Here is a 20151-nt window from a genome sequence, read left to right as displayed (position 1 = left end):
CAAGAGTTACCACAAGCATTTCCTAAAGCAATGCTAGAGGGCCTTTAACAGCAGCCACGCAACACTGTCAGGATGACAGCACCAGCCTTAGAATGATTTATTGTGGACAACTTGATATCTCAGGGGATTTAGAGTTTATCTATAGGACCCTGCTTCAAACTCAGTTCCGTAGTTAACATCTGTTGGTCATTCAGTGGCCCCTATGTAAAATGGGTTTGGTTTCAATCTGTTTCATGTCCACATCATGTTGGCAGTCTCAGCAGTGAGGATCAATAGGCATAAAGACTGGGCTATCTTCTTCTATGTAGAAGTAGTCTCTCTTGGGCGGGCCTGAGGCACACTGGCAGAACACTCTCAGAAGTAGCACTTATGTGCAGGATACAGCAACTGGAAGGAGGTGGGCCTGTGCCACTCAACCCATGAGGTCCTGCAATATCAAGTGCTTCTGTAATGCCAACAGACCCCGGTCGTCAGTGGGCGGGATTGAACCTGGGGCCTCTGGAGCTTACTGCATGAGACTATACTGCACAAGCTAAAAGCCAACTGCTTGTTAGCTAACGCTGTAGAGCAGACTCATTTTACCTCTCTAAGTGGTCTCGGGGCCACTAGATGGGACAGAATACCACACCCAGGAGGTGTGTGGGTTACACTTCCTCCAGCACTCTGATTAGTGCAAGCAAAACATTTACTCATGCATCCAATTGCATGCCCAAATCAGATAGCTATGCTCCTAACGTGGACTATATGGAGCCTTGGAAAATGTGTCCCTAAACACTGGCAACTGAACAACTGATGACTCACAGGGAAAAAAAAAAGCTCAATTGTCTGGATGTAAAGCATAGCCCCTCTCTTTGTTGAGTGCAGCTTTTGAGGCCAGCTGAACAGCAATCAGCCTCTGTTTTTGCAGGAATAAATGACAGTGCCTAAAAAAGTGGATGTGCATCCATTTTACACAGGCAAACTAGACACTTTGGGAGGCACAACACAACCTGTCTGCACAGATCAGGGATCTGCACATGCAAAACTGGGAGTGCAAAAATGGAGGCCAGCTTGAGACTAGCTGAAATTTTACCCTCTGGGCCACTGAAGTCAATGGAGTTACAGCAAGGATGAATCAGGCTCCTCTGTGTAGTTGATATGGTCCCTCAGTAATGACCTGCTGCAGAACGTTGATAAGCTCCAGTCCACTAAGCAACCAAAAGCTTAAATGAACATAAATGGTTCCACAGCTCAACACTCCATGCCCTCTCCAACATCGCCTTGGGAAACCTGGCCTAATCCGAAAATGATTCTGAGGTGCAGAAATCGACTGCCTCTTCCATAATCAAAGCAATAAAGGAAGTGGAGGGCTGCAGCTGTGCTCTGCATCGCACAGTCAGGCTGCCAACCAGTTCATAAGTCCCTGTGCTGCAGAGTGGTGCTGGAGAAGAGGGGTCAGACCCCGTCTTTCTGTCATCAGGCTTCCAGTGGCCTATCAGAGCTGCCAGTCAGCTGCTGGCAATCACTATCTTATGGTCTGACATCTGGCTATCAGCTGTGTAAGCAGGGGGTTATTCTCCTAATGAGGAGGGCTCTGCACTTCCCAGAGGAAGAGGGAAGAAGCACAGCCACAGAGCTGTTTTCTCTCACTCTGGTGTTGGCATCTGCAGTTCAAAGGGTTCCTGAGGCCTCACCAAGAAAGTGGCTTCTACAGCGGGGGAAGGAGGGAATGATCATCAGCAAGGCATTTTGAACAATGACACCTCCTGGGGGTTCTTTTGCCATCCAGTTCTGCCACCAGTTTGACTCTCCCTAGCAGCGTGACTCACTCACATCCACAGGAGGCAAGGCTGAGGTCCCAGTCAGGCCTTTGATCTGCAGCTAGATGCAAGTTCCCGATTCTGCTCAGGTCGCAACTACAATGCTGGATGCACTCCAGAGACCAGGCCTCAACTTATGGTCCAGCAGGGAATGGGAGAGCTGCAAAGGCAGCAAACTCATCCCCTACATAAGAGAGACCACGTTGCACTGCTTCTGGCTTTGTGGCTGATTAAGAACTGACATTGTTGGGCATTTCAATCCCCGGCCCCAGCCTCTGACTCTAGGGGCTTGGAATGTTGCACTCATCCCCAGGAACACTTCAGATACTAAAAGGCAACCCTTGCAAATAAATAAGGATTGACACAAAGGGAGCTCCAGAAGGGGATCATAGTTCCAGCCCATGCTCTGTGGACAGAAGGATGGTTGCTTTAGTGTGAGCTGAAGCACATAATGTAAATTACAGGGGAAAACTGGAAATGGATGGACAGCAACCACCCCAGCCCCAGAGGATGAAAACAACAGTGAAAATCCAAGATGATGACTGTGCCCTGCCCCTGCTTTTTAGCTCTTTAATCCAACTGGCCTTCATGTGCCCTAAAACAGCATCACCTAACTGATTATATTAATGAAGGCATTTAGCAATTCTGTCAGTTCAGGGCATTTAACAGAAATACTGCTGTGTAAACACGGATTAAGTGTCCCACCACAATACAAAGAGGTTGGGAGTAAGTGGGCAGCACTAATGAACTGCACATTCTTTCCTGTCATCCAAAGCACAAAACAAAAGGCTCTGGCTTTTTCACAGCTGAAAGTCAGCTGCAGAGGAACCATCATGCCATGTAGACAACAGAGATTTCCCTGATAAGACAGATTTTTTGCCATCATGAAAACTGTTACTTGCAAATCAAAAGTCTCTCCAAAATAGCAGAATCTGTGGAAGCCACCAGCAGCCATGCTCCTCCCCTTCCCTCCAGCACCTCCCACTCACTGGGGGCCCCACTGATCAACGCCTCCCCATCCCTCCTAGTGCCTCCCACCCGCCGCAGATGTTCCGTGGTGTGCAGGAGAAGCTGGGAGGGAGGAGGAGGAGTGGGGACGGGGCACACTCGGGGGAGAGGGTGGAACTGGACGGGAAGAGGCGTGGCAGGGGTGAGGGTTTGGGGGAAAGGTGGAGTGGGGGCAGGGCCTGGGACTGAGTGGGGGTTGAGCACCCTCAGGGAAAGTTGGAAGCCGGCGCCTATGGTTTTATCTGCTAAGGCTCATACACAGGAACTGGAAGAATATGAGGAGCAAATGAGCCAGGTCACTGCCATCGGCAGCGCCTGAGTCAGGCAAGAACTCAGAGGTCAAATGAGGTCTCTGCAAAACTTCTGCTCTTCTCCATTACTGGATTTAATTTTTGTGGTGCGGAAGGTGGTGATGGTCCTTGATGGAGGTCAAAGCTATGGGGAGTAGCAGAACATATCTGGGCCATCAATGTGTTTCAGCTGATTTCTCAACTGGCAACCCACATAGACCTTCTGACACTGGACAACAGATTCCAAGAGCCACAGCAGTTACATCTCACATTTGAAAAACGGTTGTGACGGCTGCTGTAAGGCATCTGCCAAGAAAAAACTGAGCTCAGATAAAGAACCCAGCTCCCAGGATGAAGAGAAAAACCCAAGATGTCAGGAGGAGCTGGGAATTTCAGAAACTATCCTTGTTTTCAGTTCTCTTATATTTTCTTCAAACTGCCTGAAGGGAAACAACAGGCAGGCACCAGAAATTGTTTATTTTTTAGCTGCTACTTTGACAGGCTTCACCTGTCACCCAGACGCATTTGGATGAGTACAGACACACTTCACTGGGGAGCACTCTACTCCTTAAAACAGGGGTGGCCAACCTGTGGCTCCAGAGTTACATGCGGCTCTAAAGAAGTTAATATGCGGCTCCTTGTATAGGCACCGACTCTGGGGCTGAAGCTACAGGCCCCAACTTTCCAATGTGCCAGGGGGTGCTCACTGCTCAACCCCTAGCTCTGCCTCCACTCCACTCCTTCCTCTGAGCCTGCTATGCTCTTGCTCCTCCCTTCTCACTCACAGCCTCCTGCACACCACAAAACAGCTGATCGGGAAGCATGGGGAGGGATGGGGAGGCGCTGATCGCTGATCGCGAGGCTGCTGGTGGTTGGGAGGCAGGGAGAAGCTGATGGGGGGATGCTGACATATTATTGTGGCTCTTTAGCAACGTACATTGGTAAATTCTGGCTCCTTCTCAGGCTCAGATTGGCCACCCCTGCCTTAATACGTCAAATGCTACGTTTTGCAGATAGCACTGAGGGCAGGTGAGACAAAGACAAGTACAGTTTAAGGAGATGACCTTGAAAAGGGAACCCAACTTTTGCAGATGTGCTTTTCTGACCACATTTAACTGTGGCTGCAAATTCTCCCAGTTCAGGATGAAATCTTCCTCCCCACTCTGGCCCCTTCATGCCAGATGGAAGGGCTGGAGCAGCATAAAAAGGTCTTAAAAGTCAGGGGACGATTCCTCCATTACAGGCTACAGCCCATAGTGCTGCACACATTCTGCGCTGGGCGACAGCCCATAGGGCAGCCCCAGGAGGCTGCTGTAATATGGACAACCCCAGACTAAGTTACACCAGGGCCCCTCCAACCTCTGGCTCAGGAGAGAACAAAAGTGGCTTAAAGTTGCCTTAGCCCCTTCCCCCGGAGCTGTGAGATCTATGTTGTACCTAGCAGCACAACACAGAATCTCACCCTGTATGTCTAAGTACTGGAATGCTGCTGCAAACCAGACACTCACACATCTACAATGCTAGCACTGGCACAAGCAATAAACTGTCTTAAAATTGTAGGTGCAAAATCTGTGCCCACAAAAACAGAGTAGGCCTTTTAAAAACATGACTGATTTGCTATGATATATATAAAAATTACAGGATCACATAGCTCACCCAATATGCATCACCTCTGCTCATAGCACACAGCAATGGTAACCAGTTTAGGGCAGGAGATGAAGAATAATAAGCACATTTGAAAGCGCAGGAAAAATGACAGGTTTCAGAGCAGCTGCCGTGTTAGGTTGTATTCGCAAAAAGAAAAGGAGGACTTGTGACACCTTAGAGACTAACAAATTTATTTGAGCATAAGCTTTCGTGAGCTACAGCTCACTTCATCGGATTCATCCAATGAAGTGAGCTGTATCTCATGAAAGCTTATGCCCAAATAAATTTGTTAGTCTCTAAGGTGCCACAAGTCCTCCTTTTCTTTTTTCGTAGGAAAAATGTAATCCCTCTCGTTATCTATAGAAAGCAAAATATTCTTAATGGATAACAACCAGTTTCCCATCATGCAAAGCCAGGGATTGGGTGTTCCCTGCCTTCAGCCATATAGGCAGAGGGGGTTCACTCAAACCATGTGCCAGGGAAGGGAGCCAGAAACATCTTCACTATTAGTGGTTTGTTTTATTTTTCTATCCACAGGTCCTTTCCTGTCAGAGCCCAGGGTCTCTGCCCCTCACTTGCACTCACCCTGCTGCTATGCTGCTTCTGAAAAGGAGATTAGTTGCAGAGGCACCAGAGTGGCTGGGAAACCATAGAACAATTCTCTGCTCCCTGCCCCCTTATAATGACACATGGTCAAACCACTGTCATCCTTGTAGCGAGGGGAAGGATTGAATGGCAAAAGGGCAGATTGCTGGTTAATGGTCTTCAGGCACACAGCAGAACTATATTCTGCTGAGACACCTTGATCCTAGCACAAGGACAGTGGGTTTGAGATAAACCACAACAAGGGTCATTCCTGCATTGGGCTGGAATGAACCAAGAACAAGAGAAATGACGGGTTAATCCGCACCAAACTAGCATGTCTGGTAGTGAACTGGTGACAAATGAGCTGTACACAACAATTAGTTCAGGGGTTTTTAGCATGCAATGGTCCCATGGGCTGTATGCAGCTCAGTAGAATTAGGGGTTCCAGTTCTCTTCCCTTCAGTCCTGTTTATGCAGGAAGGTGTGGTAGGGCAGGGTGAGCTGGGCACAGCCCCTTGCATCACACTTGAGATGGCATCTCAAGTGCAGGGCCTGCTCCATTTGGTCACTCAGATTAACAGATGATGGCCTGGTCTTCAGAGGTGCTGAGCACCTATAGTTCACCTTGCCTTCAACTGGAGTTCTGGGTGCTTAGAGCATCTACCAATCAGACCCTGAGTGAGCTCTTAGGGCTCCATCCATGTGCCATCTACTGTTTATAACAGCAAATAAAAAAAAAGAAGAGAGTTTTCCAAGCTGCATTCTGTGAAATAACCCCCATCCCAGTTTAAATGTCCCTTTGGCTGACTTTTTGGCTCCTTATGGACCAATCCGCAGTCCCCAATACCATGAGCTGAGCAGTCTGAGATCAGTTCTGGGCAGATTGTAGTGAACAGAATAGGATGTATCTGGTCAAATCTATGCTCTGCGGTAGGCAGGGCTCTGCTATTCTATCCATCATGTCTATGCAGTAAAGGAGACTTTATTAGAAAGCAGTAATAATACATGGTAATTACACGGCTCCCTTCACCCAAGACACCTGCAGCACCTTTACTCCTCTTAATTAACAAAGTCTCACAGCACCCCTTGAGGTCGGTATTATTCACCCCATTTTGCAGATGGAGACACCCTTACCAACACCTCAGAACAAGCCATTAGCAGAATCAAAAAGAGAACCCTGCATTCCTGGTTCACAATCTCCTGTTCTAACCCTTTAGACCAGGGGCAGTCAGTAGGCAGACTGCGGGCCAAATCCGGACACAGACGCTTTTGAACGGACTACAAAATCTTTTTACTTATTTACTCATTATTATTATTATTATTATTATTGCTATTGCTGTATCGAAAAATGTTTCTCTGGAGTCTGCACTTTGTCTATACCTTGATCAAGAAATTTGGATCTAGACAAAAAATAATTGACTACCTCTCCTTTAGACTATATGCTGTTGCCTTCCAATCTATGCTGTAGAAAGAGAGTGAGAGGAAGCCGCTTACTGACACACCGAAACAAGTAAAAACAGTAGGGATCTCTCAGCTCCATGGCACACAGAGAGCTCAGTGTCATTAACATCAACACGAATCAGCCTCTGGAGTATGATGCTCTGAACTACAAAAGATGAGTTCCACAGGAGGCTCTGGAAACATCTGAAAGGCATGAAGATACCATGGGAAAAAGCTAATCCCTTCCATTCTCTTTCTCCTCCCTTTCAGACATGCTAGTGCACACTTCGGAAGTACACCTCTTTTATCTTTGGTACCACAATTCAGCAGGGGGGAGGGGAAGGGTTTACCCTATCCTTTTTACCTAATAACCCTTTCATCGCTGCTAGGACATTATGAGCCAGATCCTCAGCAGGAGAAAACTGCTGGAGCTCCACTGACTTCAACTGAGCTACACTGATTTACATCAGCTAAGATACTGACTGAAGAAGAAACAGGGGTTTGCACTGGGGTTGGTTTGTCTGGTTTTAATTGCTTTTGTTTCATTCCCTACATTCAGGTTGCTTTCTGCAGTGGAAAATGCAAACTGCCTCCCATGGCTCGGCTGCTGCCTACAGACATTCTCTCTGCATACCCTCTGCATACCCAGAGTGATTTGAGGGGATGTCTACCTCTAAAACACTACAGCAACACAGCTGCAATGCTTCAGTGTAGACACTCCCTACAGCAACATTCTCCCATTGCTGTAGTTAATCCACCTCCCCAAGAGGTGGTAACTAGCACTGTCAACACCAGGGGTTAGGTCTGCACAGCTATGCCTGTCAGAGGTGTGGATTTCTCACGCCGCAAGTTTTCAGTGTAGACCAGCCCCGAATCTCTCCCTGATTCTCTATCTGTTGGTTCAACTATGTCAGTCAGGGGTGTGAAAAATCCACACCCTGAGTGGCATAACTGAGCTGATCTAAATTCTCATGTAGACAATGAAAAATCGATGGAAGAATTCTTCCATCAACCTAGCTACCATCTCTCAGGAAAGTGGATTATACTGTCTACAAAAAGAAAAGGAGTACTTGTGGCACCTTAGAGACTAACAAATTTATTAGAGCATAAGCTTTCGTGAGCTACAGCTCACTTCATCGGATGCATTGTGAATGAAGTGAGCTGTAGCTCACGAAAGCTTATGCTCTAATAAATTTGTTAGTCTCTAAGGTGCCACAAGTACTCCTTTTCTTTTTGCGAATACAGACTAACACGGCTGCTACTCTGAAACCTATACTGTCTACAGTGTCTATAGTGAACCACTACAGTGGCCACCTTTGTAGCATTTTAAGCCCTAGTCCTTAACAGTCACTTTTGCTGGGAACTTACCCAGACTGGAAGGGAGGACTCTTCTGAGAAGGGAAATCTCTTTAACTAACAGAATGAAGTATTGCCAACCCCAAATGTTCAAGCACCATGAGTCAGGCCCCTAAAAAAATCATGGGGTTTAAAAAAGGATAATACACTTGGTAGTTTTTTCTTTTGCCTTCTGGAAGGGGGCTATCGCTTCACATTTTCAAGTTTTCTCCACAACCTGGAGGTTTAGAAACTTTTTTTTTAATGAAAGTGGAGATTCCCATGTATTTATGCAGCTCCAGGAGCTGGAGCTTTAAAAACAATGCTGAATATGAGACTCACACAAAAAAATCATAAGAGTTAGCAATATTGAGAATGGTAATGATTTTCAAAAGGAAAATAAATAAACCTGAGTGCCTCTCACACACAGTGTAGCAATACATAAGCACATGGCACTGATCCCCAGAAACTAGAGGCCAGCAATGCTAATTTAGATCTTTTCCCAGTGAGTTCCTTTCCTCACTCCCTTCCACTCCCCAGTTACTCCTTTAGCTGCCTCAGAGCAAAGAAACAGTAACCTAAACGACAGGGTATGCCTTCCTGCAGGCAGAGCTTATCTGCATCTGTTGAACCCGAAACAGTCATAGAACAGGGCAGGACAGGAAATCATACCATACCTCAGAGACAAATGTGCTGTTTTCTTTACTCTGAACCCCAAAGCACTATTCCTGACTGCAAACAAGCTGGTGAAAATATGAAAAACATCTCTGCCTGTTACATCTTGAGATGGGTGGAGTGCAGAATTCAGAGATACCAGATCAATTACAACGCAAAGCAAACAACAGAAAATTCTGCAGGTTACGGAACAAAAATATTTTGAATCTGTAGGATGTGGGCTAATTTATGCGATGGCACGTATCCTAACATATCACATTTACACAAATGATAGATATGATAAAATGGAGAAAGATGTCTAGATTCTATCAAAAAAGATTGTGTAATACTTTGATCTAAAAATAGGCCAGGTGCAAATACTTACCCTACATGAAACCTGCCTTAGATAGGGACAGTCTAACTTAAAAATTATTCTCATGCCACTGCAATACACACAACAGTTGCTCATAATGACCAGAAAGTATATTCTGTCAAATGTTACAAGTTGGTGATTTGACTTTACAAAGATGAAACATGGAGCCAGATTTTCATACAAGTTGGGCACAACTTAGCCATATATCCTTGCAATTTCCTGATTTCAGGCACAATTGTGGTAGCTAAAAGCATAAGGGCTCAATGTTCAGTGAAGTTCAAGATGTGTACAGAAATGTGCATACAATAGGGTACCTATATTTGCAGTGGGAGATGGGATTCATGTAGTTACCACAGTGCCACATGGAGATCAGATGTTTACACTGGCAAACTGGCTGAATGAACATGTAAATAACGATGTCTAGCTAACTATTTGTGGGCAATATTTGGTTTGCTCTTGGAGTCATAGTAAATGAGCATGCATGGAATTGCAAATGCATTTCTAAGCCGGCTTTCAGGTCTCCCTTACCAAATATCTGGCTCTTCATAATTGCAATGCTGCAGCTTTGATTACGGATTTTTGGAAATGAATATACAGCACTCTAACAAACACAGCTTTCTCGTTTTCTTTTTCTTTGGTAGTTAATTTTTAGTGCTGCTTTAAGATGGACAATGCTGGCGAATGAAGACTTCTCTTTATCCACAGACTAGGTACAGCCTGAACAATCAGTTGCACACATACAAATTGGGAAATGACTGCCTGTGAAGGAGTACTGCAGAAAAGGATCTGGGGCTCTTAGTGGATTACAAGCTACATATGAATCAACAGTGTAACACTGTTGCAAAAAAGCAATCATTCTGGGATGTATTAGCAGGAGTGTTGTAAGCAAGACATGAGACACTCTACTCTGTGCTGATTAGGTCTCAACTGGAGTATTTTGTCAGTTCTGGGTACCACATTTCAGGAAAGATGTGGACAAATTGGAGAATGTCCAGAGAAGAGCAATAAAAATGATTAAAAGTCTAGAATATATGACCTATGAAGGAAGATTGAAAAAAATGGGTTTGTTTAATCTGGAAAAGAGAAGACTGAGAGGGGACATGATAACAATTTTCAAATACATAAAAGGTTGTTGTTACAAGGAGGAGGGAGAAAAATTGTTCTTCTTAACCTCTGAGGATAGGACAAGAAGCAAGGGACTTAAATTGCAGCAAGGGAGGTTTAAGTTGGACATTAGGAAAAACTTTCTAACCATCTGGATAGTTAAGCACTGGAATGCATTGTCTAGGGAGGTTGTGGAATCACTATCATTGGAGATTTTTAAGAGCAGGCTAGACAAACACCTGTCAGGGATGGTCTAGATAACACTTAGTCCTGCCACGAGTGCAGGGGATTGGACTAGATGACCTCTCGAGGTCCCTTCCAGTCCTATGATTCTATGAACAATAGCAGTGCCCGGCCAACATGCCTCAGCCTCAAAGACAATAGCCCATTCTAAATTATCTATTCCATTCTTGGCCTCTGGTGGGAATGCCAGCAAGGCTGCCATAGTGTCAACTGAGATGGTGGGTTTGGAATGTACCCAGCTGGGCAACGGATTGAGATTATCATTGGATTTCCACACAAACCCTTGATCACAGCTTCTTATTTTGTCACACAGAGCAAAGGACCTCGAGAAGCCTTTCCAAATCACAGTGAAGAAAGTTAAAACAGGCAGCAGTGATAGAACAAATTAATTAAATCTTTAGGTTCTGGAGACTCTGAAAATTCTTATGGTTTACAATCTCAGCAGACACCCAGGATAAAATTCTCTCTCTGAAGCCCATCTTCTGCCATCGGTAACTTTCAGTAAAGTTCTATTAGCCTTTGACATGTTTTCCATTTTATCTCCTATTTGACCAATATTCCTTTAACTACATTGGCATCCTCAGATTTTCACCTTCTCCCTCACTGATGGTTTAAAGAGCTGTTGATGGAAACTTTTGATCCCATCTGCACCACAAATGGCTTCAATGAACTTATACTTGTGTAAGTAAAGTTTAGTTATGTAGGTATTTGCAGGGTAGGGTCCTGATCGTCTAATGCTTTACGCTTATGGCTACATCTACACTATGAACTAATGTGATTCCCAGCTTGTGTAGACATAATCATGCTAGCTCTCCTCTGAGCTAGCGCACTAAAAATAGCACTGTAGCCGGGATGGCATGGGTAGAAGCAGCATGGGACTAGCCCTACTGAGTACAAACCTGTCTGACTCCATGGATATATATGCAGTGTGACTAGCCTTTGCTGCTGTTAGCCCTGCCCAGGTTACCTCAGCTACACTACTACTTTCAGTGTGCTAGCCCTGGTGAGCACTAGCACAAATATGTCTAGGCAAACTGAGAATCACACCTCTAGCTTGTAGTGCAGATGTAGCCTTACATAGCAGGATTCTTGTACATTGCAATACCATGCCTGCTTAGGAGTATGGAGCAGATAGGCAGATAAGAAAAGTGATACAATGATACATATCCACATTCATGATAAAATCCGTTGCCATAGTTCATTAGTGGTGGATTGCCCAGAAGAAAACTTTGACTTTTTATTCAGGGTGGTAGCCCTTAGTGTAAGGAAATTATAGGCTTTGCAGGCTCAGAAGGATAATTAAAAGGACATTAAAGGTGTGCTATTGATTTAGGATAGGTTGAAAATCTAGATATTGTTTTAAAAAATTGGTGGAATTAAAGTGAATAGGAGCATTTTTGTGAGAACTTGAAAAAAATGTGATAAGTCGTTGGTTTTATATAAATCTCCCTCTCCAGGATTCTGAAACATAACATAATGCTACCTTCTGGAGTTCCAAAAACAAGACAAGACAGGGACAAAACTGGCTAGAGACTCTTTTCATTGTCCAAAGCTCAATTAAATGCAAAAAGTTAACCAATGGCTAACTGGTGAAAAATTCATTAAATATTTTATATCTTGCCAGATTGAATAATCTTAGATTCTAAAGTATTATCAATAACACAGGACATTGGCATTTCATGTATATGATTATTTTGGGTCAGTTACTTTAAATATTAAATATATTTTATTTAGATACATAAATAGTTGAAGCTTGACAACTTAAATCAAATGCCCCTTTCAATGTACATCTTCTTATTCCCCAGGAGAAAAAAATCCAACAGTTTTCCGTGGTGATTGTCACAGTTTTTGTTGGGAACCTAAAAGACGCTCCATTCTATAACTTCCTTGATGTCCACTTGACTGAGTCATGAAAGCAAAATAAAGGCCATAGAATCTTTCATACAAAACAAATAAAGGCTGGGTCTCTGTGTGTATAGGGACCCCCACCTAGCTTAGGGGGAAAAGGTCTTGAAGCACCAAAAAAACAAAAATCCTTTCCCTTTACTGCTACATGACCATATACAAGTCTTTCTAAAAGAGATAAAAATACTCTTAGTTACTTTGATTTATTGGCAAATCCATAACATCAAATACCCATGAGATTCCTTTACATTACCAGGGAAGACAAGGAGGTTGCTGGTAGATGGCTGTGTCAACACTGTGAATAAACCCATAGAATTGTGTTGTTTGCTTTTTAAAACATTGTTTATTGAGAATACTAAATGAGAACTAGGGCTTGAATGGCGAATGTTTAACAGGGGGCACCGACTCCCTCTGCCTAACCTCCTTCTAGGCCCATCTGTGTTGTCCTTATTTAGAAAAACTCCCACTGATAATTTTGCCTGAATAAAGATGGCAGGATTTAGCCCTCTTGTATTTATCAAACTAATATTTAATGTCATTAACCAAGAGAACTGTGCTCCCCCTGCCCTTGTGTCTCTCCTCTTAAGCACTGATAGGAACAAGTTGGCCTCAGACAAGGGAAATAAGTTTCTGTGGGTTTGCACAGTGAGAATACTGCACAGACTTTTGTTCCAGTTGGGCCAGTAACTTCTAATGCATATAGAAATCCACTTGATGGCAATAAAATTCACAGCATCCAGTGAAGCCTGACATTTTCCTCAACAATACTTGGATGTTTACTGGGTACGTTCCTCAGAATGGGAGCAGTTTATGCTCACTTTACACAGGGGTAAATGACTGGTCACACAAAGTGCCAGGCAGTGGAGGATCAGATCCACAGATGGGAAGTAGCAGTTCTTAAGCAATACTATCAAAGGACCAAGGAAAAAAAGGAAACAGGAATAAAAAGTGGACCAAGGCATTTGTACTTGGGAGCACAGGGTCATCTCTTGTTTTTATTAGAACCACAGAGCAAAATCCTTGCCCTACAACCCCATGCAATCTCACTGACTCCACAGATCATATTATCCTAGATGTTAAAGATGAAAAAGATCGAATGGGTCACTCATCCATCCCCTGGGAACCAGTGCAGATTGTTCCCTGCACTAGAGTCACAGACATAGAGTTTAAGGCCAGAAGGGAACATCAGATCATCTAGTCTGACCTCTTGCATATCACAGGCCACTAAACACCTCCCACTCACCTCCACTCCAAGCCCCACAACCAGAATTAGAGTATTACAGCTCTTGTATTTTCAGAGCTTGTGCAGTCAAGTTTTGAAAGTACCAAGTCATGGAACTTCCACAACTTCCCTGGAGAGGATATTCCACAGCCTAATAGGATATTCATACCTAATCATCCTCCTAATGTTTCACCCCATTACTCCTAGTTTTACCTTCATGCTCCACACTACATAATTCTTCTCCCTTATGGGTGCTTATACCATTCAAATATTTGTAGGGGGATGCATAGGGGGTAGCCAGGGCAGAATCTGACCAATAAAAACTAGGCCCATGATTCAGGAAATCATCCTTACTCGGGACAGAACTTAAGCACTTAAACACATGCTTAAAGTTAAGCACATGCTTAAGTGCTTTCCTGAATCAGGGCCTACAGGTGGAAAAGACCTGTTAGGTCGTCTAATCCATCCTCCAGGCCTGGATTCAAATAGCATTACTAAAACTCAAACTTTTCAGTGGGGTAAGATTATAATGTAACAACCAAACCTCCCAAGATAATACCCAAGCCAATCAACACCCAGCAGCCTGTACGGCACAGAACCATGGTGAAAGACAGAGACTGCCTGCTGCTCTGTTCTGAAATGTGAAAATGAAATAAAGTGCCTTTGTCAGTGTTTTCCCCCTTCCATTACATAAGTCACAGTAATCACTACTGCTGTCCTGAAAACTGACAATAAATAAATTTGCTATTTTTTAAAAATAAATGAAAATCCCACTAATGAGACTGAATAGGCATTGAACTGTACATGTTGAAGCTAAAATACACTCAGCTGGATCATGCCAGTGACTGACATTCCAGCCTGCAGATGACAAAATCGCAAATTCAGTGCTTAGGACAGAGGAGTTTTTCTCTAAATGTTTTGTTTTGTTATGTCTGGGGGCTGGGGGCAGTTTTGCAACTGGTAGCATTTTAGAGAAGCTCATCAAACTGAAATAGAATTGTGTTTTTAAATGAAGCAAACTGACACTGTAATTGGGAGCTTTCAAAATGTACAGACTCTTCCTGTGTTCAACCATTTGTGAGAGAAAAGTAGGATTTAAGTAGGTACTAGCTCATAAAGCAACCACAGTCTTTTCATTTATCTTTTATCTTAGGCAATTTGCCACTTAGGAGATGCCGAAAAACCCTGCAGCCAAACTGATAAAAAAACAACAACGCCAACTGAGAAAGGGTTCTGCGTATAAGTCAGTTAGATGAGTCCAGGATTTAGGACCTGGCTAGGAATCCACCAGACAGAAAATTTCTGCCCCCTCCAATCTGTTAGAGGTCTCTGCAGGGATTCTTCCTCCAGCTGTGCATCTTGATCTACTGCAATCAGTGTATTTAGTCTCTCTCTCTCTCTCTCTGCTTATTTACATGAACGATTAAGCCCTTTAACTAAATTACACAGGAATGTGGTGGCATGCTGATGAATTCCAAGTCCAGATTTAAAAATTTTATTAAGATGATGTTAAAATAAAAAGAAAACGGTACAGCGTAGAAATTTCTGGTTATCAGGGAATAACCTACACAGAAAGAAATGGAGCTTTTACTTCTGAACTTGTCGGTGGATAATTTCAGGGGAAGGGTGTAACTGATATTCTATGAAGACAGGTTTCAGAGTAGCAGCTGTGTTAGTCTGTATTCTCAAAAAGAAAAGGAGTACTTGTGGCACCTTAGAGACTAACAAATTTATTAGAGCATAAGCTTTCGTGAGAGCTCACGAAAGCTTATGCTCTAATAAATTTGTTAGTCTCTAAGGTGCCACAAGTCCTCCTTTTCTTTCTATGAAGACAGACACACCCTGCCCCACTCCTATAGTTATGTTTAGCGTTACAGTAAAAACCAGGCAACGGGGATAGTTTCCCTCTGGGTGTAATAGACAGTCACTTCTCAACAACAGCGAAAGGGACACGACTCATTTTTCTACAGGTCCCCGTCATTATCCTACAAGCCACCAGACGTGAATCCCCCTCCCGCTCCGCCCCAGGCTGGAGAGCAGCGCTCACAGATCCTGTGACTGTGGGCTACACAAGGAGGCATTTAGATCACTCTGCCTTAAAGGGTCTTCTGAGTTTAAAAGAAAATTCTGCTGCTAATAGCAACGCTCTTTCCGAAGCGCTCGCATGCCTCCCCCCTTCGACCGCGCCACACCCCCCCGCCCCCCACACGCCCCCACCACACACACGCCTCGCCGCCCCCCACCAGACATACACCCCATACACACACACCCCCGCCCCCCACACGCCCCCACCACACACACACCTCGCCGCCCACCAGACATACACCCCATACACACACCCGGCCCCACCACACACACACCTCGCCGCCCCCCACCAGACATACACCCCATACACACACACCCCCGCCCCCCACACGCCCCCACCACACACACGCCTCGCCGCCCCCCACCAGACATACACCCCATACACACACCCGGCCCCACCACACACACACCTCGCCGCCCCCCACCAGACATACACCCCATACACACACCCCCCCGCCCCCACCACACACACACCTCGCCGCCCCCCACCAGACATACACCCCATACACACACCCCCCCCGCCCCCACCACACACACACCTCGCCGCCCCCCACCAGACATACACCCCATACACACACACCCCCGCCCCCCACACGCCCCCACCACACACACACCTCGCCGCCCACCAGACATACACCACATTCACACACCCGGCCCCACCACACACACACCTCGCCGCCCCCCACCAGACATACACCCCATACACACACACCCCCGCCCCCACCACACACACACCTCGCCGCCCCCCACCAGACATACACCCCATACACACACACCCCCGCCCCCACCACACACACACCTCGCCGCCCCCCCACCAGACATACACCCCATACACACACACCCCCGCCCCCCACACGCCCCCACCACACACACACCTCGCCGCCCCACCAGACATACACCACATTCACACACCCGGCCCCACCACACACACACCTCGCCGCCCCCCACCAGACATACACCCCATACACACACACCCCCCGCCCCCACCACACACACACCTCGCCGCCCCCCACCAGACATACACCCCATACACACACCCCCGCCCCCCACACGCCCCCACCACACACACACCTCGCCGCCCCCCCACCAAACATACACCACACACACACACACACACACCCGCCCCCCACACGCCCCCACCACACACACACCTCGCCGCCCCCCACCAGACACATACACCACACACACACACCCGGCCCCACCACACACCCACACCCTTAACGGCGCAACCCGCTCAAGCATTGTGAACGCGCCTGTGTGTAAACATCACGACCGGCATCCTGTAAAAAACACACCGGCAAAGCTGCAGCGTCCACTGGGCACTTGCGCCAAGTGCCCCCCATCCCTGGGACCCACTCGCCGCCTCGCTGCCCCCCGGAGGCGAGTGCATATGTCGTGGACACCTCACAGCAGGGCTGCATAGGAGGCGCCCATCCACGTGCCCCATGGCAGACCCCAGCTTGGAACTACTATGTGTCCTCCCAGCTACCCCGCGCCGCTGCCTTGGGGACCCCCAGGCCGGACGCGCTGTGCGCTCCCCCTGCCCCGCTGCCTTGGGGACCCCCAGGCCGGACGCGCTGTGCGCTCCCCCTGCCCCGCTGCCTTGGGGACCCCCAGGCCGGACGCGCTGTGCGCTCCCCCTGCCCCGCCCCGCTGCCTTGGGGACCCCCAGGCCGGACGCGCTGTGCGCTCCCCCTGCCCCGCTGCCTTGGGGACCCCCAGGCCGGACGCGCTGTGCGCTCCCCCTGCCCCGCGCCGCTGCCTTGGGGACCCCCAGGCCGGACGCGCTGTGCGCTCCCCCTGCCCCGCGCCGCTGCCTTGGGGACCCCCAGGCCGGACGCGCTGTGCGCTCCCCCTGCCCCGCTGCCTTGGGGACCCCCAGGCCGGACGCGCTGTGCGCTCCCCCTGCCCCGCGCCGGTGCCCATTGGAAACCGCGCCCCCCGCCCTGCACCCCAGCACTCACCGACTGCAGGAAGCGCAGGGTGCCCACATAGTCCCGCTCGGTGCCCAGGATCTCGCTGAGGACGCAGAGGCGGAGGCGCAGCTGGCGGTCGGAGTCCTTAGGGAAGCCGCAGGGGTCCGGGGCCCTGGGGCCCCCCGGTGGCTGCGCTTCCATGGTGCCGTTGCCTCCCCAGCCGGCTGCGAGCGCTGGTGCCGCCTGCTCTTCCTGCTCCGTGGCCGGCTCAGGCTCCCTCCATCCCCGTGCGGTGCCTGGCGCTGCTGGGCACAGAGCCCCCGCTGCAGCCGCCCCGGGAAGGGGGCGCTCTGTCCGGCTACAAGGTCCGGCTGCCCGGGGGAGCTCGGCTCCGGGACATGGCGGGGACAGCGGCGGCAGCGCGCGGCGCGGGCAGCACTGAATGGAGCGGGGAAAGGGAAGCCCCAGCGCCAAGGGAGGGAGGGAGGGAGGGAGGGAGGCGGGCGGAGGAGGGGAGAGGGAGGGGGCCTGAGCCCAGCTCCGGAGGCGAGAGCTGCAAGCAGGAGGGGGGAGAGAGGGGGTAAGGCGCAGCCAGTGGTGCAAGTGCAGGGGAGAGGGAGACAGACACACAGAGACTGCAATTCGCACAACTAGAGCCACAGACAAGTCAGTATCCCCATAGATACACATGGAGCGATACACACGCACACACTCCCACAGTAATGCATCCGATGAAGTGAGCTGTAGCTCACGAAAGCTTATGCTCTAATAAATTTGTTAGTCTCTAAAGTGCCACAAGTCCTCCTTTTCTTTTTGCGAATACAGACTAACAGGGCTGCTACTCTGAAACTCCCACAGACTAACCAGTATATCCACAGAGACATACAGCGAGACTAACACGCAAACAGAGAAATACACACAAATACACGGGGACACACAGATGTACGCAGCTACAGAGAGAAATACTCATAAGTAAAGGAATGTGTTTGTACTCAGAGAACTATACGTACACACCCCCAAAGAAATCTGTACGGACAAACACACGCCGAGATAAACACACACACAAAGAAATACACACACCGAGAGGACACAAATATGAAGAGAGGGATAAATATATGCACACATACAGATTGCAACAAAAATACACACAGACAAGCAAATACAAACACAGAAACACAAAAGGCAGCACTTAGAGTACACGTACACATACACATGCTTGAAGAGAGAGCTAATGCTGAGCTGACACACGGATAGACACAACTACCCCCCTCCCCATATATATATATGCAAACAGATAAACACATATACAAACATACACGCATGGAGAGATCATCCATTTAAAATTGTGACTTTTGGCGTGTTTGTGGTGTGGACACACTTTTACCACCACATAGCACAGTACAGAGGGGAAATACTTTCTTAATGTGAACCAAACAAAATTTGACTCTTAAAAAAAAAACAACAGTTGGTCAGGTGATTATATGTGCAGAGTGGAACTGGGCAGGTGAGCCAGATCATACATAGCACACTCAAATGGGACACACCCTGAGCGGGTGCAAATTGGCATCATTCCCATTGACTTTAACAGAGTTATGTTGATTCAATGTCTCAAATGGCTATTGAACCATAACAAAACAGTGAAACAGTCAGGCATTCTCTGGGCTGCCCTGTTAATACATATTTATTCCCCATTTAAAAATATTTTAATATCTCAAGGGAAAAATTATGAAAGAATGAAGAAATGTTAATATGAACTATTATTAATTATTATTAGTAGTAGTAGTCATATTATTTATTATTATTCATATTTATATTACCACCAGAAGAATGGAGGAAAACTTATTAGATACACATTTAGGATCCATCTAGCTTATCTACAGGTGAACCAAAATGGACGTTACCGTCTTAATTTTAACAATAAGCTTTGCTCTTTCTAGAGCTCCTTTATTCTAACCTTTAGGAACATTTTCTGTTTAGCTGCAAAAAATGATGCCAATGAAAGATACACATTGTCATCCTGAGGATGATTTAGGGTCCATATCATATTTCATGAAATAAAAAAACATCTATTCAATAAAGATACAGTTGAAGTTGGCAGCAGATTTCTGGTATAACTGAGAGAGCTCTGTTGTTTTCATTCCTAGCTGGATGACAATATCCATTGTAAGGAGGTGGGGATTGTTCAGGGGGAATAGGGGGGATATGTTGGTTTGAGAAGTTGCCTGCACAGTATGAAAACATTTGTTTTAGTTTAATATCAAACACACACACTCACAGAGGCACACAACAGAAGGCCAAATCCTTAAATGCTGTAAGTCCCCTTGTGCCATCATGGTGCCACAAATGGATTTAAGGCTGTGCTAACAGCAAAGTAAATCCCCAAGCAAAGTAAAGTGAGCCCTGAGGACTACACCACCTGCTCATAGTCCACCACCATAGGGGCTGTCCAAGGAGGTTTGTCTAGAGTGCTTCTGTACTTGCTAATCCTGGACAGGTATAATGGCTCCTACAGGTGCCTTTATGTCCAGTGTAAGTTAGAGCAGCC

General features: G+C 46.8%; 1 protein-coding gene across 4 annotated transcripts in view; it reads right to left on the bottom strand.

The window, feature by feature from the left end:
• The window catches only part of PREX1 (phosphatidylinositol-3,4,5-trisphosphate dependent Rac exchange factor 1), a 222185-nt gene extending 203945 nt beyond the window's left edge, over positions 1-18240 (bottom strand). For 2 of the 4 annotated variants that reach the window (XM_043495591.1, XM_043495592.1), the window contains exon 1: positions 17655-18065. In XM_043495591.1, the coding sequence (XP_043351526.1) occupies positions 17655-17807 (153 nt within the window). In that variant the 5' untranslated portion in view covers positions 17808-18065. Of the gene's footprint in view, positions 1-17654 lie in introns of all 4 variants that reach the window. The other 2 variants (XM_038369848.2, XM_038369847.2) reach the window with 2 other exon arrangements.
• Between the last annotated feature and the right edge of the window lie 1911 nt (positions 18241-20151).

This window comes from Dermochelys coriacea, chromosome 13, assembly GCF_009764565.3.
Source record: "Dermochelys coriacea isolate rDerCor1 chromosome 13, rDerCor1.pri.v4, whole genome shotgun sequence".
Classification (NCBI taxonomy): Eukaryota; Metazoa; Chordata; order Testudines; family Dermochelyidae; genus Dermochelys; species Dermochelys coriacea.
The sequence above is the reverse complement of the archived record's forward strand: the minus strand, read 5'-3'. Positions and strand labels throughout refer to the sequence as shown.